The sequence below is a fragment of the Rhamphochromis sp. 'chilingali' genome (assembly GCF_963969265.1).
Source record: "Rhamphochromis sp. 'chilingali' genome assembly, chromosome: 19".
In the NCBI taxonomy this organism is placed as follows: Eukaryota; Metazoa; Chordata; class Actinopteri; order Cichliformes; family Cichlidae; genus Rhamphochromis; species Rhamphochromis sp. 'chilingali'.
Window position 1 is genome coordinate 11,648,969 of NC_137946.1, and position 20,508 is coordinate 11,669,476.

At 40.7% G+C, this 20,508-nt stretch overlaps 2 protein-coding genes across 6 annotated transcripts in view; one reads left to right on the forward strand and one right to left on the reverse strand.

The window, feature by feature from the left end:
• The first annotated feature begins 732 nt into the window (after nucleotides 1-732).
• On the forward strand, nucleotides 733-7,417 carry radx (RPA1 related single stranded DNA binding protein). Of its 2 annotated transcripts, XM_080867693.1 has the most exons (15): nucleotides 736-1,810; nucleotides 2,438-2,580; nucleotides 2,679-2,871; nucleotides 3,114-3,222; nucleotides 3,598-3,695; nucleotides 3,786-3,905; nucleotides 3,982-4,077; nucleotides 4,164-4,325; nucleotides 4,488-4,636; nucleotides 4,717-4,865; nucleotides 4,963-5,010; nucleotides 5,080-5,198; nucleotides 5,269-5,505; nucleotides 6,978-7,160; nucleotides 7,268-7,417. In XM_080867693.1, exons 1-15 carry the CDS (start codon nucleotides 1,222-1,224, stop codon nucleotides 7,402-7,404), a joined length of 2,532 nt encoding a protein of 843 aa, XP_080723819.1. In that variant the 5' UTR covers nucleotides 736-1,221; the 3' UTR covers nucleotides 7,405-7,417. The 2 variants fall into 2 exon arrangements, with proteins under 2 accessions (XP_080723820.1, XP_080723819.1); XM_080867694.1 differs by lacking the exon at nucleotides 4,963-5,010 and having other exon boundaries at nucleotides 733-1,810.
• Nucleotides 7,418-11,851: 4,434 nt separating this feature from the next.
• Nucleotides 11,852-20,508, reverse strand: part of npas2 (neuronal PAS domain protein 2) — a gene marked incomplete at its 3' end in the record, with an annotated part of 41,471 nt that continues 32,814 nt past the window's right edge. For 3 of the 4 annotated variants that reach the window (XM_080867690.1, XM_080867691.1, XM_080867688.1), the window contains 15 exons: nucleotides 20,045-20,158; nucleotides 19,836-19,954; nucleotides 17,939-18,021; nucleotides 17,737-17,843; nucleotides 17,467-17,614; nucleotides 17,273-17,357; nucleotides 17,056-17,182; nucleotides 15,820-15,917; nucleotides 15,589-15,675; nucleotides 15,047-15,238; nucleotides 14,153-14,356; nucleotides 13,835-14,019; nucleotides 13,585-13,674; nucleotides 13,297-13,507; nucleotides 11,852-12,049 (listed from right to left, as the gene is read on the reverse strand). In XM_080867690.1, coding sequence (XP_080723816.1) covers nucleotides 11,852-12,049; nucleotides 13,297-13,507; nucleotides 13,585-13,674; nucleotides 13,835-14,019; nucleotides 14,153-14,356; nucleotides 15,047-15,238; nucleotides 15,589-15,675; nucleotides 15,820-15,917; nucleotides 17,056-17,182; nucleotides 17,273-17,357; nucleotides 17,467-17,614; nucleotides 17,737-17,843; nucleotides 17,939-18,021; nucleotides 19,836-19,954; nucleotides 20,045-20,158 — 2,048 coding nt within the window. The remainder of the gene's footprint in view (nucleotides 12,050-13,296; nucleotides 13,508-13,584; nucleotides 13,675-13,834; nucleotides 14,020-14,152; nucleotides 14,357-15,046; nucleotides 15,239-15,588; nucleotides 15,676-15,819; nucleotides 15,918-17,055; nucleotides 17,183-17,272; nucleotides 17,358-17,466; nucleotides 17,615-17,736; nucleotides 17,844-17,938; nucleotides 18,022-19,835; nucleotides 19,955-20,044; nucleotides 20,159-20,508) is intronic. The other variant, XM_080867689.1, reaches the window with a different exon arrangement.

The window sequence follows — 20,508 nt, forward strand, 5'->3', positions numbered from 1 at the left end:
GGTTATGTACCTTGAGATTTTTGTTTTTAAAGCATCTGTAGCTTTTATCATCTCATGAGTACAACTTTGACACAGAAGCCAACAAGTTCAGTTTCTGAAGCTTCAGTTTCCATTTTCACATAAATAAATCTAATGAGATGCTGGAAAATGCAGACAGGTCTCTTTTATCTTGTCTTGTCTGTTGAGCAAATTTCATCCAGGGATTTGATGAACTTATATATCAGGAAGTTTTAGTCTGCTATGATATCTAAAAGAAATCCAATGAAACTGAATAGGAAGGCTCCTTTAGTGGTGTTTATGGAAGCTGCTGTCTGTTGTTGGGAAAAAAACTGTCAAAATTTTGGGTTATTATTTAAAAATTCTGACTTAATAATTTCAAGTTATTTCCTCTAAGATTTGAGTTACTAAATGGACATTTTGGGATAATCCCTGAATTTTAACCTATGAACAACAACAAAAAATGCTATTTAATTTTTTTTTAATTTAATTTAATTTTCACTGGAGGAAGCAAGTTTTTATACAAGGTGTTCTCTGTTATATACTGTGATATGAAATTAATTTTGGGGGAATGTATGTTTCATTTTATTGGGTGAGGACATATAAAACACGTGTCTGGTCTCTAATGTGTAAAGTGCATGTTCCTGTCAGTAAAATATAATACTCCGTGTAAGTTAAAAGGGAAAACGTTTGGAATCATGATTGTATTTTTAAAAACTACAAAATTACGCAAGGCGCTCTGGTGACGTCATATCAAATGGTCCTTGTTAGGTAAAGCGCGGATTTTGAAAGCAGGAATTTCCCTTTAGTACAGTAGGCAGTTCTTTTCGAAGTTATATTAAATAATTTGACATGGCAGGGTTACACATATAAACTGCGTTTGTGTATTAAGTGTGTTTCTTTGTATTTGTACATGTTTTGGTTTTCGAGGCTAATAGTGACGCCATCAAGCCGCGATGTTTGTAATGTTAGCTAACGTTAACTGCAACTTCACAGGTGAAGAAGCCTCCTGAAAATGCAATAAGTTGTGTATGACGCATTGCTTGTAAGATAAGCCTACTGTTGGGCGAACTCGGATAGTTTTTTTTTCATGTTAAACGCATTTAGTTTAGTTTAGTTATTGCTAAGACTAGCAAGACAACTTTAGCCAACAAGCTAACATGACAGAGTGACAGAAAACGGCTAACTACTCGACCAACTAACTGCTTTAATTACACATTTGTGATGGAGGATAACTCGTCTTCTTCTTCAGTGGTGAGTGGTGTCACTCAAGCGTCTTTCCTCCAGAGGACTTTGGAGCGGTTATCATCTACACAGAGCTTGAAACTGAAAACTGAGGAGGCAGCTCCTGTCGCTGTCATCGCACTTCAGAGATACCTGTCCGAGCAAACGAAAGGGCAGCAGCTCGACAGCTACAGCTACGATGTGACAGTCACAGATGGAGTCTGGCGAGCTAAATGCTTCCTTCACCCCAGTTTGAATCATCTGGTGCACAGCAACAGCCTAAAGACCGGGTCTGAAATCAGCATCACGCAGTGCTCCTTTGTTTACAACGAAAGGAGGCTGGGACATGGCTACATCTGCATTGAACAGCTCAGATGTGCTGCAAAAAGATCTGCTGTGCTGGCTCGTGTAAACACTGTCAGTTCACTGCCCATTCTGGTCAAGCAGGGAATGGAGAGGAGCGTGGTCTTGCAAAGTGATGTCCCCCTTCAGGTGAGCCGCAAACATTACCTGTCACTTTGGAACAACGACGACCCAGAGGGCGACATCTGGATATCAGGATCCCCTTCAGCTGATACTGTGCTGGACGGTGAGATACTGCTATCTCAACCCCTCCCTCACTCTCACATTGTGTTGTTTATATCATTATTCTGTCACCTATAATTTATAACACTGCAGTGAACTTTGCTATTTGCAGCCACTTAATTGCCTCATAAATAAGGAGGCAATTAAGTGGCTTAAAGGCAGGATGTGGTGTATGACCATGACCAAAAATAATGTCCTCTATTGATTGATAGGTTGGTTTTGATTTATCTCTTAGACCTCAGAAAAAATAAAAGATTATAAATGACCATCACAGGAAAAGGCTTAACATGGGGAAATAACCTAAGGTATTAGATTTTGGAGTTGAGCTCAGGAGGTAGAGCAGGTCATCTACTAATCGGATGCTTGATGATGCAGTCCCATTGAGATCAAAGATCTCTTTTAAACGGGAGACTTGACCAACAGGGCAGCAACACAGATACTTAAAAACAGATGTAGATTGCATTAACAAAATTAAAATGTACTCACGTAAAACACTTGCACACAGACAAAGTAAACATACAGAAACATATATATATATTTCTATAAAATTATAGTAAACAAAAGTTTTAGTTACTATTACTTTAGTAAAATTAACGACAATGGGTTTTCTGTAATGTCTTGATTCCAACAGTGTCCAAGGTTACACTTCTTTCTAGCCTGGACTCATCCTTCAAAAACACGTGGAAGCCCCTCCCTCTCCTGGTGAAAATCATACACAAATCCAGGTTAAGGTATTATGGAAAGTTTGGCCTCAAGATTGATTACCCATACCAGGTGTGATGTGAACAAGATCTCAGTTTTTTGTAATATACGTTCATGTTGTGACAGAGCATAGTTTAAATGTTTTCAACTCATATGTCATCATATTTCAGGCATACTTTGAAGTTGCTGACCAGAGTGGCACAATGTCCCTTGTGCTTTGGAATGAACTTTGTCCCGAGTTTTACCAGCGACTGAATGTTGGCACAGTGTTGTACCTTCAAAATTACACTCTGAAACAGAGTTATTCAAACCGGTCACGCCCCCAAATGGACCACCATAGAATGAAGACCTTTAACTCTGTCGGTATGTACGTAACTACTGATGATAATCAGTAATTTTTAAAAATATAGTAGCACTGTTTTCTGTGAAAAAAATCACCATATATTATCAATACACTATCTTAGAATCTGTATTTTCATATATAATTGATAAATTTTCTGTTGGGTTAGGGGTTAGGGTTTGTTTTGGTATTTATTCACCATTTAGTGTTTACATGGTTTTTGTAAAGACCTGTAAACTGTCGTCTGCATGTGTTTTTTTCCAAGAAATCTGCCTGAACCCTCGCAACCCAGCTTCAGTCATCACCGTGGTCTCACCAAAGAGCATACTTCCTCAGTGGGGACTGCCTGACATTTCCTACCAGTTCACTGCTCGGTAATGAATTAGAACCGTATTAGTTAGTCTACTGCCTTACATGTATCTCTCTGTTATCTGCACCTAAGGCATGGATTCAGTGCTGCAAGTATTGGTTTATGCATTACTGCAAACTACCACATCATTTCTAACTTACAAACATCAATATATTTTGAACATTCCAGTCTAGAGTTTGCTTGATGAAGTCAAGTGTAGAAACATTGCAAATAAATCAGTTATTAAAGTGTTTGGGAAATTAGATTTATTACAGTGTGTTTAGACGGCGTGCAGGACTCTATTTGCTGTTTGTCCCACGTGTTTGTGTTTCTACAAAATGAAGAAGTTGTTTTGAGTTTCGCCTAAACAGCTGCTGCATGATGTTTTTGATGCTCACAGGTCAGAGTTGGAGAAGCTGGCCAACAATTCAGCATGTGATATAATTGGTTTGGTGACATTTGTTGGCCGTGTTGAAAGAGTGAAGGGTAAAGGGAAAGGTAAGAGATGTTCTTATCTTGTCTGTTGCGTGGAAGTGGTTTTTGATAATTGAAAGAATTTATTTTGGTCGGTGATGTTCACCTTTTTAGGTCCAGAAAAGTACTGGACGTATCGCTGGGTACATGCAGTGGATGGAACATCTGACCATCCTTTTATTCTGGAGCTTTTTTCCACTTCTCAAGCAGAAATCTTCAGTCATATTTGTCCGAGTAAGTCAGCTGTGTCAAGTCTGCTGCCACACTGTAAGCATGCCAGTTTTTTTTAAATATATCCTCTATTCCATAGTGACCTACCTGGTTTGCACTCAGATGAGGGTTTGTCATGTGGAAGGCTCGTTGCCGTACCTCACGAGCAGCTGTGAGACTGAGACGTTCATCACAGGTTAGAACAAGCTGGAACAATAAGTACCTGATAATGTGGCAAATTGATTGTGTAAGTGAACTGTAAATGATGTGTCTAAACAACAGGTTACCATAAAGGTCAGCCGTACGTGAATGACCCCAGAGTGAAAAGCTTCATCCAGTGGACCAAGACTCTGAAGGACAATGTTGTCCTCCAGAAAACAGCTGTTGGTGGCTATTACCGCTACCCTCGCCCCCCAGCGATGTTTACACAGTCAATGGCTGATGGTGTGTGTAGTTGCATGTTAGCTTACATTGTTTTTCAGATCATGTGTTACAGCTTTATTTCATAAAATATATCGCCTTACTCGTGTTTACATCTTTGTCCTGCAGCAAAAATGATTTAGTTTCGTTGTCAGCATAGGTTCTGACTTTATTCTTTCCCTTCAGCTCAAGTTCCTCTGGTTGCTGCAGCTGATTTGAAGAGAGAGTTAGAAACCCTGCAGTACAGAGAACACAAGAAACTCGCAATCCAAGGTCAGATCGCAGCAGTGCAGTACATGGAAACTCCAGAGCCACAGGGACTAAAAGACAAAGAGGTGAACGACCTTATTTTAAATCGTCTTCCCAAAAGCAGTTGCCATTAACAATATAAAACAAGTCAGCTGGTTTTCTGCAGGTGCCCAGTGCTTCCACTGATGTGTGTGATCAAACTGTGACGTACCCCAGTCATTCCTCAACAACAAAGCAGACTTTTGTGGAGAGTTTAACGTCTCACTGTACTGACAGCAGCTCTGAGAGCAGAAGGAAAAGAAGAATTCAAATAAGGTAGGATTGACTCCTGACTTTCAGATTTTTGAGCTTGATGCCGAGTCATTATTTAATTTTAACCCATTCATTACATTTGATGTAACATGTTTTCCAGTAAAACCACACAATCCTCCTTGAATTGCGGTAACATTCCAGCTAAAAGGTAACAACAACTCAGCAGGTAACACAACATTTATGTATCAACCAGTCTGAGCTCATTTGTCTTCTGCAGGAACGCTGGACATAAAAATACAAACGAGGGTGAAGAGCAGGCGGAAGAAGAGAGCAACTTTGCATTTGAGGAAGTTCAACAAGTGGGACTCAGTCTGCAAGCTGAAAATCCAAATCCAGGTGAATTGCTGCACCTTAAAAACTCTGCTTCCTGATATATTGCCATGCTGATACGTTTGTCTCTCACCAGACTCTAACGATTTATCATGGGAAAGCAGCAGCTGGGTGAGGCAACAACAAGAAGTGTCCGAGCATTTGTGTAAAGGCGGTCTGTGGCAGGACAGCATCTGTCGGAGGTTCACGCTTGATGAGAAGAACGTCCTGCTGCAGTGGAGTAACCTTCAGCCAACACGGTGGACACCACTGCGGACTGCTGACGCTCTCTCTCCTGTGCTTTGTCCAGGATTCTACCACGTAACAATATTAGGTGAAGTAACCCAGTGGTGACACCCAAAACTTAAAAACATACTTTTTGCTGTTCCTGCCACTTCAGCCTCAGTGGAATATTGTCTTATTTCCTGCATAATACTCTTTTTTTTAATGTCAGCAAACACTTTTTCTTTCTTAAATTTTCTTACTTTCTTTCTTATTAAGAGTCTCAACCAGACAAAAATCTTCGGTCTTATTCATTTAGTCCTGAATAGCCAAAGCAAACAGATCTTTATTATATTACATATGCGTCATCAGTGAGTCATTGTGAGCTGGAAACTCACTGTCAGTGGAAACACAATCACACAGTCAGAGGTCTGAGCCACCTTTAGAAAAGACCAGAATTTATATGATCTTGTATTATTAGGCTTGATCTGCTTCTTTTAACATTGCTCCTGTGCCTTCTGGTCTCCTTTAGTTGTTCAGTTAAACATCGCTTTTAGAATCACAGCATTGTGTAACCCCGCCTACACTGTTAGCTAGGTCTTCCTTCAGTTATGGATGAAAACCAACGTCTAGAAATGGTGTGAAAACAAAAATCCTTAATGATGAGCAGCGCTTTTTTAATATTAGAAAAATGGTGATATATAAACCAATAAGGTAGACCTGCTAGACTTTTTCTTAACAATTAACAGTCAGGTCAGCATATGCGCAAAATAGTGTCTCTAAGCCAAAAGCTCAGGCCTCAGACTCATTTTCAAACAGTTTTTGCCTCTTTTAGCTATATTTAAAGAAAGAGATACATGTAATATATCTCAGAGACACAGCTCAGACTGTGTGAGCTCTGTGAGCACAGGAGCCTTATCCGGATGATCTGATATCCTCGTGTCGGTGTTGTTCCCACATCATCATAATAAATGTTGTTCCAGGGTCAACATTGCGAGTGACCAATCACATTGTTGTGACGTCATACTTTTGCAAGCCAAGCCATTCATTCATTTATGAAATTCCAGTGTTGCAAGGACAATATGTATAATGCTTATTGTTTATTAAAGAACATTATCCTGAAATGCAAAGAATGGAAATTGCTGGATCGGCAGACAGAGGCGGTTTCTCGCAAGTGAAGTAGATTTTTTTTTTAAGGCGTTTTTTTTCCGAAGTCGCAAAAGTATGACGTCACAACAATGTGATTGGTCACTCGCAATGTTGAACCTGGAACAACATTTATTATGATGATGTGGGAACAACACCGACACGAGGATATCAGATGATCCCACCTGCAGCCCAACCCTTTGTTTGACAAGGGAAGGCAATGAGAGGAAGGTTTACCTAAAGGGAGAGGAAAGAAATCATGGTTTATACTGTGGCTCAACTGAGGGACTGAAGAAGGGGCCAATATTAAAGAAATCAGAATTTCTTTGGACTATGAATCATGCAAAGCTTACCTGGTGGTAGTAGGAGTAAAAAAAAACATACATTTGGAAATTAATTCCCACTTAACTTTTTTTTCTGTTTTTATCTCCCTGGCAGGCATTAATAAGCAGATAGCTGTTGATGCTATGTATATTCCTGTTGTTAGCTCCAGCGAGCCACAGGCTGTGGGCCTTCCTCAGGATCCACATGGCAACACGATGCTGTCCTGCCTTTCATCTGGTTTCCTCTGTCCTCTCAGCAACACTGCCAACAACAGTGAAGAGACTCTTCCCAGGCCAGGTAGTCACTGTGGGGGAGACAACGTCCATTCAGGAAGCATTTGCCAACACATGCATCTTTTACACTTAATATTTAAAATGTGTGTTTTTTGTTTTTTTTTCCTGCAGAGGAAATCTTGGCAACTGCCAGTGAGCTTGAAGACACACATGTCGTGTGCATCCTTGACCTTTGTCACCTGGGTGGAGATAAGGTGGAAGTCATGATCAGCAAGGTGTACAGGTTGACGGAGGTTTCTCTTGACTAGAAGGTACACGAGAGCAAGCGCAGCATGTAAATATCAGCATTAATCATGTAACTTAATAGTTATTTAAAATAGAAGCAATAGAAAGAGATTCCCTGTTATATGTACATTGAATGTTAAATAATTTATAACATTTTTTTTTTAATTACTTGAAGTGTATATTTTTACCATTAAAATGTTTCCACAGGGAACAACTTTGTGGTGTGAAAATGAAAATGTGCCCTTTTTTTTTTTTTTTTTTGCACCAAGAACTCAAAGCTGATGAGAAATATCCCTCCTGATGGATAACATTCTAAGTAAAACTCAGAATAACATGCATATGTTTAAAAATATTTATTTTGAAATATTTCACAATATTCAGGTTGATTTATTTTTTATAAATATTTCAGTATCATTATTAATATCAAGATATTTTCGAATGTAAACTTAATTTTTAAATTTCTTTTAAAACAATGTTAACAGTATCTTTTAAAGCTTATTTTGATGGTAAATACAGAAAGAAAATGAGCCATACAAGTGACTGTGCAACACCAACTCGAACGCAAAATAAGCCTCACCTCCTCTAATAAGACACTTCATCTGTTACAAAATTACTTTAATTTTAAAATCATGTAACATACATATGTAATCTATTAGACATATAAAATAAACAACTATGTAGCCTAAAGTCTTGTTTTTTGTTTTTGCTTTTTTACATTCTATTATACAATATATTCAATGTTAGTTTCTGCACTGAAACTGCAGAAATGGCTGAATACCAGGTTTATTTTGTTCATGTCCTGGCAAATCTCACACAGAAAACATTGACCTGACTGCCCACTCTCACACTGAGGGTGTCAGTCATTATTTTACAGATCAGAAAAAAAAAAAAAGGAAAATACAAGTTAAATGTGATTAAATTCACATACCTTCAAAAACAGTGACACTCAATGGCAACATCCAGGAGGAAGAAGAGCATTGTGAAAGGTGCAGACATCAAAAGAAAAGGTAACTACTGTTGGGGAAAGTATTAAAACTTGACTAAAAGGAACAACAGTACTGACTGAGTGGATGGATTATTTACAACTTCAACAAAGCAATACACACGTACAAGGAAAAGGAAAAAAAAAACACAAAACATTGTCTCACATCCAGAGCAAAACCATCGCGATTGAGCACAGTGGCGTTTCAATGAACAGCAGTTCCCTCAACTACCTCTGCAAGGCAAACAAGACAACAATTTTGTATAAAGACATGGATCGAAATATTTCCTGGATTCTGTAAAATCAACTCAAGGAGAGATTTTACTACCACCGTCTGAAAGTATGGTATTGATAACTATTGAATAATGAAAGAAAACAGCTATAGTTGTCTATGGCACCTCTGTACTGCTGAGTAACACCTTTACTGTTTCTTTGCCACACTTGTAGAAGCATAGACATGAATAAATGGAGAATGAAACTTGATTTTACCCATCAGAAGTATTTTGATAATCCTGGAAAATTGCACTTTTCCCCCTTTTTTTTTTTTGGCTGAATTACTTGTGAAGTCTGCACAGTTGGAGAGCTTTTTCTGCACCCCACAATAAGGATTCATCTTCTTTATTTAATCTCTTCGTTATTGTAAATGCATGATACTACAGAGATTCTTTGTTAGGTTAGGCTCTCGTGTTTTACCTCCTGCTTGTGAGGAGCTACCACTCTGCACCACATTCCCATGCAGACAGACTATAAAGTGTGATCACTGCAGTCGTGGTGTATAGTGGACACCCTTTAAAGATACTGCTGATATAAACGGTTAAGGGAATGTTAGGGCATTTTCATTAAAAAAATATTTCCATATAAATTACATGGTACAGCGGCTTATTATACACCTCTATATACATCTGTTCTGAAACATTTAAAACTATAAATTAACATTCTTCTCTTCAGTTTGACATTGCACATAGAAAAGTGTAAAACGGCACTGAATGGACATGCTCAAAGTATTCTGACGGATGCTTCTTGTTATCCAACGTGAACAGCACCAGTACAGTAGCTTCAGCTTCGAGGTGTGGAGACCAAGCTGTCGTATCGAGCCGCACGGGCTGCTTTAAATAAAGTGTAGCACAGTGAGAATTTCAGGAAACGCAGAGCTGTACTGGGAACGCACAGCAGTTTGTGTGAGATTGTCATTAACAAGATAAGAGATGAATTAATGTTCTTTATGGAGTTTACTTTTGCAATGTGGTTCTACCGTTAATCTGTCTACACTGACGCACTCCATTCTCCTCATTGTAAAGTCATCGTGTCACAATCTGACAACACACCATGCGGATTTGCAGCTTCAGCCGAAGGGCATGTTTACATTTAGCTTTAGATTTGAATTGATGGACACAAGACTGCAGTTGGACACGTCGCTGCAAAAGCACGATAATATAAAAGGTTAGACGTAGGGCTGCATAAAAAAGATTGGAACATCCTGCAATGGTGCCAGGACTGCTTTCCAGATCTGTAGACAGTTTCTCATGCATGAATACAGTAAAGTGAAATTGGTGGCTTTTTTTTTAATGCAATAGAGGCTGCTGTACTTCCATGTCTGCATTTTTCAGATGCTAATAAATTGGGTCACGTGGTCACGGTTGGAGCGTACTTTGTTTTCCTTCATAGACGTTCAAAGAGACAAAAATGGAATGAAAATGTCTTAAATTAATTTTCCCTGTTTCGAAGATATTTAAACAGCTGTGCAGGTACAGCGTTGTCGTGTTATACCGTGATATAACAAGTGATGGTTAATAATGGCAATAGCCTTGTCACAGCAGACTAGAGAATCTCACCTGCATGTTTTTTTTATATTTATTGTTAAAAGTGAACCATTTTTTCTTTTTTTTAAACCAATATTTACATTGAAAATTGAAGTTTATTATGTAACCGATAATAATTGTGTAATAACCATGGAACGTGCGCTTCCTAAGACCAGACCGTCATCTGGTGAAAATCCCAAAACTTTGCCACCTTGTATTCAAATCACCAAGCTTACACTCAACTTACACTGCATTGCTTTGTATTGTAAAACCACAGCTGGTCCATACAGATGAATGGAGAACTGTGTGAAACTGTCATAGGGCAAGACACAAGGACCAGTGTTGACCTTTCAATGTCTAAAGCACAAACACAAACAGACAAAACTCAATTCAAACTTATGTGTTTAAAAAAAAAAAAATTCCCGTGTAGTGTTTCAGTTATAAGTGTAATAAATAAAAATGAAATGATTTCATTAGGATTTCAGGAAATGGATAACTTGTGAATGAGACACTATCCTTACAGCCGGGGACCTTAATCTTCCAATATATATTTGTCATATATCCAATACAAATCTAGGCTTTTGTATTTAACTCTGATGCAGCAAAATAATAATCTATAACCTTATGAAAATATAACTTTGTATTCCAAATAGACCTGAGCTGGATTTTTAAAGCCGTAATCAGACACAACCATCAAACTGCGCCATGGATGTACCACGGCTGAAGGCACATTATTTAAGCCACCCCCCCCCACTCACTCGGTAGGTTGGTTATCAAAAGAGGACTCATCCCGCACTGCTCATCAAAAGCACCGAAAATTTGTAACTTCAAATATCTGCTGTTGTCATTCGTTTTGAGGAAGTGGTGCAATAGCTGCAACGCCCCTTCTTTAGTCCCAGATTGAGGCTTTAAAAATCTAGATAGACCTTTACTAAAAAACTGGAGAATTACTCTCTGAGCGTGGTCCTATAGCATGTGTGACATCTTAGTATTTACCAACCCTGATTTTTGATATGATGGTCATCTTACCACTGCATGTTTCACCGTAAAGCCCCTGTCATGTGACCTACCATGAACATACCTTGTTTTGGGGACAATATGGGAGCCAACTGAAATGTAGAGTTCTCATGCACACAAATCCCATTGTGAGATTTGTCATTTTCACTCGAGTTATGTCGCCAGTGGGAGGGGTGTTGAGAATCTCACCATTAGTTAATGAAATAAACAACTATTGGGCAAAAATAAATACTCTACTTTTGAGTAGGAGGTGGTACCTAAGTGTGAACAGACACTTAAAGGAAACTTTGTTAGACAAAAATGTTCCACGTGTAAACATGTAAAAAGTTTCTTTTTAAGAGCTTTGATAAACCACTCGTCCCAGCAGTTTCACTGATGGACCCACTGAGTGCGACGTAGCCTGCAGATGAAGGCCCAGCACCTCACACTTCTTCGGGTCCCCGATGTTCAACGTCGGGTCAGTGCAATCTCTGCTTGTGGTTTCTCGCCAGTGACATAAAAGGCCGGCTTCATCTGGAAAGGGCAGCTTCACATCTAAAGATCACAACAAGCAGTTTTCCCCACTTTTAACCAACTTGTCATCGAGTTTGACTCCCACATGACACAAAGTGCTTCCACCTTCACGGCCTCCTCACAGAGGCAGATCTCAGCACAACGGTCAAGTCCACAACGCTACCGAGTCAGCATGTTTCGATATTCTGAAACGCTGCCAGTCTGGTTTTGGGAATGTTGGTATTGCCTCTGTTGCTGTGGCGCCTGTTGCTGCTGCGCTAGTGGCTGTTGAATGTATCCCACGGTGCTTTGCTGTGGCACATTAGTGGTGTGTAAGAATGCTGGAGTAGATCCACCGTGTACGAGTCCTTGAGTCATCTGCAGACACAACAAGGAATATGAATATAGTACAATAAGCAGACAGAATACTTTTTATCAAGTTTTATTTATAGAATCTAATGTTCGACTGATGTGCAGTGCAAACAGTGTACACATGAGGGCTGTCTCTGAATATCAAGACTTGCTCTGCAGTAGGTAGAGGATTATATAAAATGGGTTTCGGTAGATAGTGGACTCTTTGTTAAGCCAAGTTGTGAGGATAGGTTTCACTGCCCAGTTGACCCTGGACCAAGGAGCTGATTGTGAGCTGACTGTGAGATATTGGAAGAACAGTGGAGAAGCACACCCCTGATGGTCATCAGTGTGACTACCTGTGACATCTTTTGGGAGTAAGAGGTCAGCAGCTATGGTTAAGAATGCCTAATGTGGTCATTTCAAACTTAAGGGGTGTCCACACTGGGAGCAATTTGCTCTTCAGGCATCACTTTGTCCCTGACAGTCGGTTGCTACTGTACATTCTAGGTCCCGATTGCCTTAGTAACCCTCTAATGTATTTGGCACCCCATCACATGTCATCCTGGGCTCTCACTGGTAGTTAACTCAGTCACACAGCTTGAAGTTGAGAAATGTTAAGCGGGATCCACTCGCTCGGTACTGCCTGCAGTTATTTCACCTGTTGCTGCCTGAATTCGCTGAATGACTGACTTTGCATCATCCCAGGAAGTCACATTGCTGCTGGCTGCTTCTTATATGGATGCCTTCTTTAGAGAGAGAGTGGTGATGACCTACATCACCTCAACGAGCTAATTGTGAACCGTTACTCACATGTTCATACTTGCTGACATAGACACAAACATCACATGCATCACTCTGGAAATACAACACCATCCCTCATGGTTTGTGTGGTGGGTTTTTTTGTTTGTTTGCTTGTTTTTAAAGATATATGCCCTCATTGTAAACATTTGTTGATTTTAATGAACATTTCTTAACACAAAAAAATTATTCATTATAATCTTAAAAACAGTAAGAATCACTCTAAAGTCACAGCACAGCTTTGGCACAAAGCTGAGGCTTTAAAACCTGTGGGAAATGCACCGTAGCTTGTTGCTGTGGTAACTCAGTATTCAGATACAGTCTAATACCCAAAAAGATCATAAATAAATAGAAAGCCTTGGTTATTTATATTAAACAGCATTATGCAGCAATCCTTGCCAAACTGCCTTTTAGTCTAAAAATCTGTGTAAGATGCTCAGGACGACATGCTGACTCATGTTGCTGCAGCGTACCTGAAAGAACTGCTGTGGTTGCTGGAGCTGCAGGGAGTGCTGAGAGGTCTGAGGCTGCGAGTGGTAGGCTGACTGCGACTGGTGCGTGATGAAGCTGTTGTGTGGGATCATTATCGGAGACGTGAAGACCGGCGAGGGCACGAGGACGGCATTGCAGTTGACCTGTTGCATGGGGAACGAGGGGGCGAGGATCTGCTGCTCCAAGGTGTATCTGTACGTGGCGCACGATGAAGAGGTTAGACACAACATAACATAACATAGAGACGTCTGCACGGTGAGAGGACTCACATCGATGGGGAGATGCCCATGTTGCACTGGGAAGGCTGCGAGGAAACGCTGGTGGGAACCAGAGTCTGCATTGGTTGGTTGAGAAGCATTCTGCAGGAAAAGAAACATATCAGGGTTAGAGGTTGGATAACATGAAGAGGTAAACATAAAGTGAATGTTATTCCTAAAATATACCGTTTCATCATCACCTGCCATACTGACATTAACACCTGGAGTTCTGAGTACTATGAGTGTTTCTCAGGGCTCTTACCGTAGTTGTCCATCTTGGCTGAACTGGTTGTCTGGGTGTCTTTGGTTTGCATCTTGCTGAGGCCTCGTGTTGGTCTGAGAGAACATCATGGGGTTGCTGTAGAAGGGCATCGTCAGACTCGTGTTTGTCTGCACTGGCAAACTCACTGACTGAGCCTGCCCACTCTGGGAAATCCTCGGCTGGACCTACAGAAACAGAGACACTTTAGAGCAACCGTCAACTCAAACGAGGTTTCAATAAAACTACTTGAGAGGATAGCTTCCAGCTGGATGTGTTTCTGGTTTCAAGTTTGGATTTCTCTCTTGCACAGCGATGTACCTGTGTTGAAGGTGAGCTGTTTTCTCTCAGGAGCGAGTGTGGGGATGAGCTGTGAGCCCCGCAGACTGGTTTAGGGTGGCCCGACAGCTGTCTGATGACCCCAGACTGACTCTGCTGGGCAGGCCTTCCGGGGCCCTGCTGTTGCTGCTGAGGCTGCTGCTGGGCCTGACTAAAGTCATTGTTGATAGGCTGCTGTAACAACATCTAACACACACAGAAATAGACAAATTGAATTAATTCTTTCTAAAAAGAGACAACTTACTGATTTCCATAACCTCTAACCTCGCCCCATGACGGGTGGGATACACCTCAGCACCCATATGATTGATGGATGGATGTACTGGAAAATTACTTCTTGTTTATTTGTATGTCAGCAGGATTACACAAGAGAAGTAAAAGAAGCTGAATTTCACAAAACTTGGTCGAGAGATAGCAAACTGTGGCGCAGGCTAAATCACTTGTCTCTAACTGCAAGACAGGGCATTGTCAGGATGCTGTAATACTGATATGTATAGGGGGATCGTTTAAGGTTCAATTCAGATTAGTTACATGTTGATGTGTGGCATGTTTATGCTTCAAATTACAGCTCATCTCATGTTGCCTGCACATCCAGAAGGTAAGCACAAAACAAAGAGACAATCACTGGAGTCAGTCTTTCATGTTGGCCTCTAGGTGGAGCCTTTTATCCATTACTGGCTATTATAGGTAGTGTAGGCTGACTTTTCTCAACAGCTGATCTGGACGTAATGAGCATTCATTCTGAAGTTGAGGCTGCCCATTTTGCCAATACAGAACAAAAACACTCCACCTGTGTTGTGTTAAGATCTCAAGATTAACTCGCGGCTGAATAAACAATCGCTGCAGTCTCTTCATTTGAAAGTGTGGGAACACTACCTGTAGGTTAGCAAGATGAAGCTTCTCCTTAATGTCGTGCAGCTCCTGCTGTTGTGTCTTAATGTCAGCTTGCAGAATGCGCGTCCTCTCTTCCAGCTGTTCCTTCAGCTGGTTCATGACACCGAGCTGCGGCTGCTGCAGCTGATACATGGAGGACTGCTGCTGTTGCTGCTGCTGCTGTGGTTGCTGTTGCTGGACAGAGAGAGCAGGTGAAAGGGACGTAAGAACACTTTTGCGCTTTTTCAGGGAAATGGACAAATGTGGCTATAATCAAGTAGCGTGAGTCATGTAATGGTTTATTCCTGTTACGGAGGAAAGTACACCAATCTTCCAACCTTTTGTGCAATATTGATTCTACAGTTCAAATGTAACACGGATGAATGATTTCTGGGAGAAATACACAATAACTCTTCTTCTTTTTTTTTTATTAAACCGTGCACAACCAGCAGGTGAAATAAACACATCCAGCAGTAACAGTAAGACATTGTACACAAACAGAAAGGCAGAAGACAACAGGCTGGAGAGGAAGTCTTAACACTAACCATTGCGGAGTGCTTGCTGCAGGTAGGAGAAAGGGGGACGCTCATTGGGGAAACAAGGTCAAAGGAATTTTGTCTTTGTGCCAAATTCTACAGGGGGGAAAAAATGGGAAAAATCGTTTTATGTAACACAATTTAGGAGACATTAATGTGTTATCTGTGCACGCTTGTTTCTTGAAAACCATTTTTATCTCCAAAGACAAAGAGATACATGTAAACGTTGTGTAAACTGACCTTTGAACTGCTTGGCTGGAATCTGGCAGATGTTTTTTCAGGCCCAATGGAAGCAGACTGCCACGATGGTGTGCACGCTTCTGTGTAAGAGTTTGCTGCTGCAGGGCAGAGACAGGTCACCTCTAAATTCATAATCATGTGAATTAATGTGAACACTTGTAACTGCGACAACTGAGTGAATTACCTTCTTGCGTTTATACTCATTTCACGAGTGGCATAATCGTTGTGTCAGTAACACATTTACAGGTATTAGGCTTCATCTGCAGACGCTCAGTAATTTTTTTTTTTTGGCGTGAAATAATAAATCCTGACCTGCCCTGCAAAGTTATTTAGAACAGTTCTACAAGGAAATTGGTGCCCAAAGAATTGCTTATGACTTTAGGATAAAAATAAAGCCTGTGTCAACATTCGAGGTTAAAAAAAGAAGAAAAAAAAAGAAGAAGCTAATTTTAATGTCTAATTGCTGCAGCACAGTTAAGCCTTCATACAACATTTTCCACACTGTAGCCACACTCCCACAAGACCTATCAACAGACTTTGATTTCTAAAATAAGTTCCCCAAACAAAAATGGCCTTTATGCATTTTTTCTCTAAACAGAGAAACTATAGCCTCTCTGAGAGAAAGCCAAAACTTCTTTGTATAGCAAACTGCTGATTTGGATTCTGTGATTACTCTCATTCTACCACAAATGGTTTTTCATTGTAGCAAAGTTTAATATACGTGTGGGCTAAGGAAAGACTGGCACACTGTTTTACTTTGCAAAAACTACAACTTTAATGAAGCTGCCACTGGTGCATTCTTCATAAATATGCAGATGGAAATGTTTTAGCATACTAGGCAGTGGGTGGAAGCGCAGCAAGTCGTTGAGAATGGGGGCTCAAACAAATAGGGCAGGCTAAAGTAAGCCTTGGAAACCTTTCACAAATGCATCATCACCCACATACACCGAGGTGGGTGTAGTGACAACGTCTGGAGTTTTATTAGTGATCACAAAGATTACATAAAAAATAAGGATTGAGTGTGGGACTCTTCTGGAAACTAAAAATTGATCTTCCATTTCCATTGCTAATGAAAATGTCAAACCCAGGGACAGAGGGTTATCACTAGACTCACATTATTTTGCTGCCTACAATCCCCAATAACAGATCTTCCACCCATACACAGGAGCAGCATTTCTGTAAATAATGGCCTACTGTTGAGTGAGTTAGCACTTTGGGGAGCAGAGGATGACTCACATGCAGAGTCTGACAGCGCTGTGTGGGAGGACTTCCGGGAGCTGTGGGAGGACACCGAACGTGCACCGCTGTTTCTGTCCCGTGGAGCGTCCAGTGTGGAGCAGATGTCCAGGTAGAGCTCTTGAGCCTGGAACACAGAGTAATGTTCAACATGGTGGGCCAAGTTTGAAGCTGACCTTGTAAATGTCACACGCTGTGCAGTATGTGTCCGAGTTACCTTCACAGAGGACGGGGCTATCTCAGGTGGCGACAGATCTTCAAGGCCAAACGCTCTCCTTCTTTCAGCTCGCACTTCAGCATAGCTGAAGGACAACAGAAAATGCAGTATTAAGGGAGGCTAGATCGATACACCCCTTACCCAAAGAGAGAGGAAATGTGTACACACACACAGAAAGAAGAAACCAGGCTTACCTGACAACAGTGTGAGTGCAGACAATGAACTCAGGTTTGGAGTTCCACTGGTGGTAAGTAATGTAGTAGTGAGTCTGCAACCAAATCCACTGCTGACCTTTGGTCAGGAATCGATAATAGCAGGATTTACCTTTTCCAAACTGCATTACTAAGGAGAGAAGAAAGAAAGTCCACATGAGTGCTTTGACATTTCTGTCAATTTTTACATTTGCCCTTGATACAGTGATCATGGAGACTGGTAGGAAAAAAAGCAACAGAAAAGTAGCTTACATTGCTTGTGACATTGGGCTATGAGCTCTAAGTCATCCACATGATAGTAATCATAGCCAGAAGTTCCAAGAACCTCGAAGGGTAAATAGCCTATGATTGGCGAGGCTCTGAAACACACACACGCACACAGGGCAATAAACATGCAAGAAATACTTTTTCTAAGTATAGACTGGTAGCTGTCAGGATAATACAAATATTTTACCTGTGATCTAAAAACAGAAACTTCCATTCAAGGCTGTGTCTGGAGGTGAATTCATCACAGGGATCTTCCACGTTACACAAGTCCTAAACAAAAACAAAAAGACTGAGGAAGGTCCCCGCTAATATTTCACAGGGAAGCAAGGCATGATCGTGTTTTATGTACAGTATGTCCTGTATATGGTCATAGTTTTTAATATCAGAGTTGGTACAGTGCATGATGAAACTTAACACAAAAAGATCATTACACATCAAGAATATGCTTAGAGGGACCAAGCAGCAACAGCATGCTGCTGTGCAAAAAGCTGCAGCATGTGCAAAAAGCTGCAGTTCCTCAAATGGCCACTTGAGGCTGGCAACAAAAGTGAGTCAGTCCCTTTAGATTCCAATGTTAGAGAAGAGGAGGTACAGAAAAGTGTTTTGGTCTCTGGCTAATTTGTCCATAATAACTGTAAAGAGGATGATTTCTGTTTTATTACTCTATAATTTTTATATTAAAGGTTTAATGTTGTGTGTCATCATGGTAACTAGGATACTAGCAGTCTCTGAGGTGTCGCCTTAGCTAATTTACGTTTGTTGTGCGCATTTTGGAACATGTTAATAAAATGATCTGACAAACAGTATGGCTTCTTGCCAAACAGTCTGTGCTCCAGCTCTGCCGAATGAAAGTCAAGTGTTTTACTAGCATGTTACTTACTAACAAACAGGCGTCTGTATTTGTGCAATACACCCATGTACACGATGGATGCTTTTTCCAAACAAGGATTACTAGCAAACAACGTGGCAACAGCCATAATGCTAGTCCACAAACCAAAGACACAGTTGCTGTGTCTATCGTTTTACATATTGCCCGGGAAAATGCCAACGTTTTTATTAACACTTGTGTGTCACTGTTAAAATGCTGTGCCCTTGAACCTCTATGGAAAATGAGAACAATGCTCCTTTGAAAAGAACTGGGGAATTTTGTATTCTCTACATTTGAAAAACTGATGCCTACTGTTTACAAAGGATTCATCTTGAGACGGAAAAAAGGAAAAAAATCGTTCCATGTCATTCGTCCCAGTAGATATTGTTCCAGTCTGACCAATCAGTGTAATCAGTGTGTTTTGCAGTTTGGAATAACTAGTCGGCAGAGCTGAAGTCTGTGCAATAGATCAGGCGGGGGGGGGGGGGGGGGGGGGTTCTAAGCTTTTTGGCTTTTAATAGCAACTGACCATCCTGTACATGTAAACTGCACTGACTTCTTTTACATATTGGGATTTAATTAATCTTCAACAAACCATCGCTGGAAATGTGCCATTTTATAAATTTCCTTTGGGATGCTTGGAAAGGGTATAAAATCTGAGCTGATCTCACAAAAATTTGAGTGCGACTTTAATTCTGTAACTTGACAAGTGGCCAGATTTCAACTCAAAGGGCCCTTTAGGGATCACAGCGTATCCTCATGATGTAACAAGTTGGCAAGTACACAGTGTGCCACACTGAACCTATTTGTCGCGAGAAGTTTTCCAGAGTGTGTGCGCCACGATGGAATCAGTGTATGCCGAAGTGTATCACCTCTCAGACCTCATTGTGCCACTGATCCAAGCTCACTATTGCTGCATGGACCGAAACTGCTTTTAGTGCCACATTTTAGCCCTCGAGTGATTTAGTGACAGCACACACAGCGACACAAGCAGAGAAACAAAGCGACAGAAGCGCCATCAGGCTGCTGCCTTTTTCACATGATGATGCCACAGCAGGTAGCGCCACATATTTGATTTCCTAACGCAACCCGCGTGAGATTTGCACCCTCCACCCCCTGGGTCTTTTGCTTGTTAGGCAAATGTGTAAAGTGTTACTCTGTGGAGTCACAAGCAGAGAAACAAAGGAACAAGATTTAACATTCAAGCTGGTTTTACCTTCAGAAACTGCGGAGTGACTAATCGCACGGTAGCAATGAGGCAGACCTGCTCCTCCAGAGACGACTGCAGACTCCTTGGTAACGTCAACTCGAGCCCATTACAAGACGACGTAGGCACTGTGTGACCAAGAACATGTACATATGTATGTGTATTTCTGTTTTGTTTTTTCTAAATGTAGTTGTTTTAAAAAGAAAACAAATCCTTACCATGGTTGTGAAACTTAAAATCTCCAACAAACTTGACATACTCGTATACAGGTGGCTCTTTTGGGTTCATGTTACCTCTAGCTAGATGACAGCAAAATTCAATGTGTGCCTCACCTAAAAAGCAGATATTGTCATGGTTACACCCTGAACATAATGAAGTTTACATGCATCATTATAAAAGCTGAGGTGCTTCTCAATGGTATTTTTGACACAGAAAAACCAAAGAGTCAAAATGCTGACAGGCACCAATAGAAGAGGTTGCTTTGTTTCCTGTACTAGGACAGTGTAAAATAAACTTACCTTTGCATAGCAAGGTAATAAAATGTAATCCTTTTTACTGGTAAAAAACAAATGATGGATGTGCTCAAAGGATGTTGTTTACTGCAGACTTGGCTTTGTGACAGTTTGCTATTTAGGTCTCTAAAGATAGGCCGAGACTCTTGCGACTCGCCCTCTCTCTTCCC

What these genes read in the sequence shown, in the direction of transcription:
- radx (XM_080867693.1), top strand. Translation starts at nt 1,222, where the DNA reads ATGGAGGATAACTCGTCTTCTTCTTCAGTGGTGAGTGGTGTCACTCAA. An exon ending in CTTCAGTCATATTTGTCCGA is followed by an intron (nt 3,906 to 3,981) that starts GTAAGTCAGCTG and finishes TCTATTCCATAG; the next exon opens with TGACCTACCTGGTTTGCACT. An exon ending in AAAAGAAGAATTCAAATAAG is followed by an intron (nt 4,866 to 4,962) that starts GTAGGATTGACT and finishes CATGTTTTCCAG; the next exon opens with TAAAACCACACAATCCTCCT.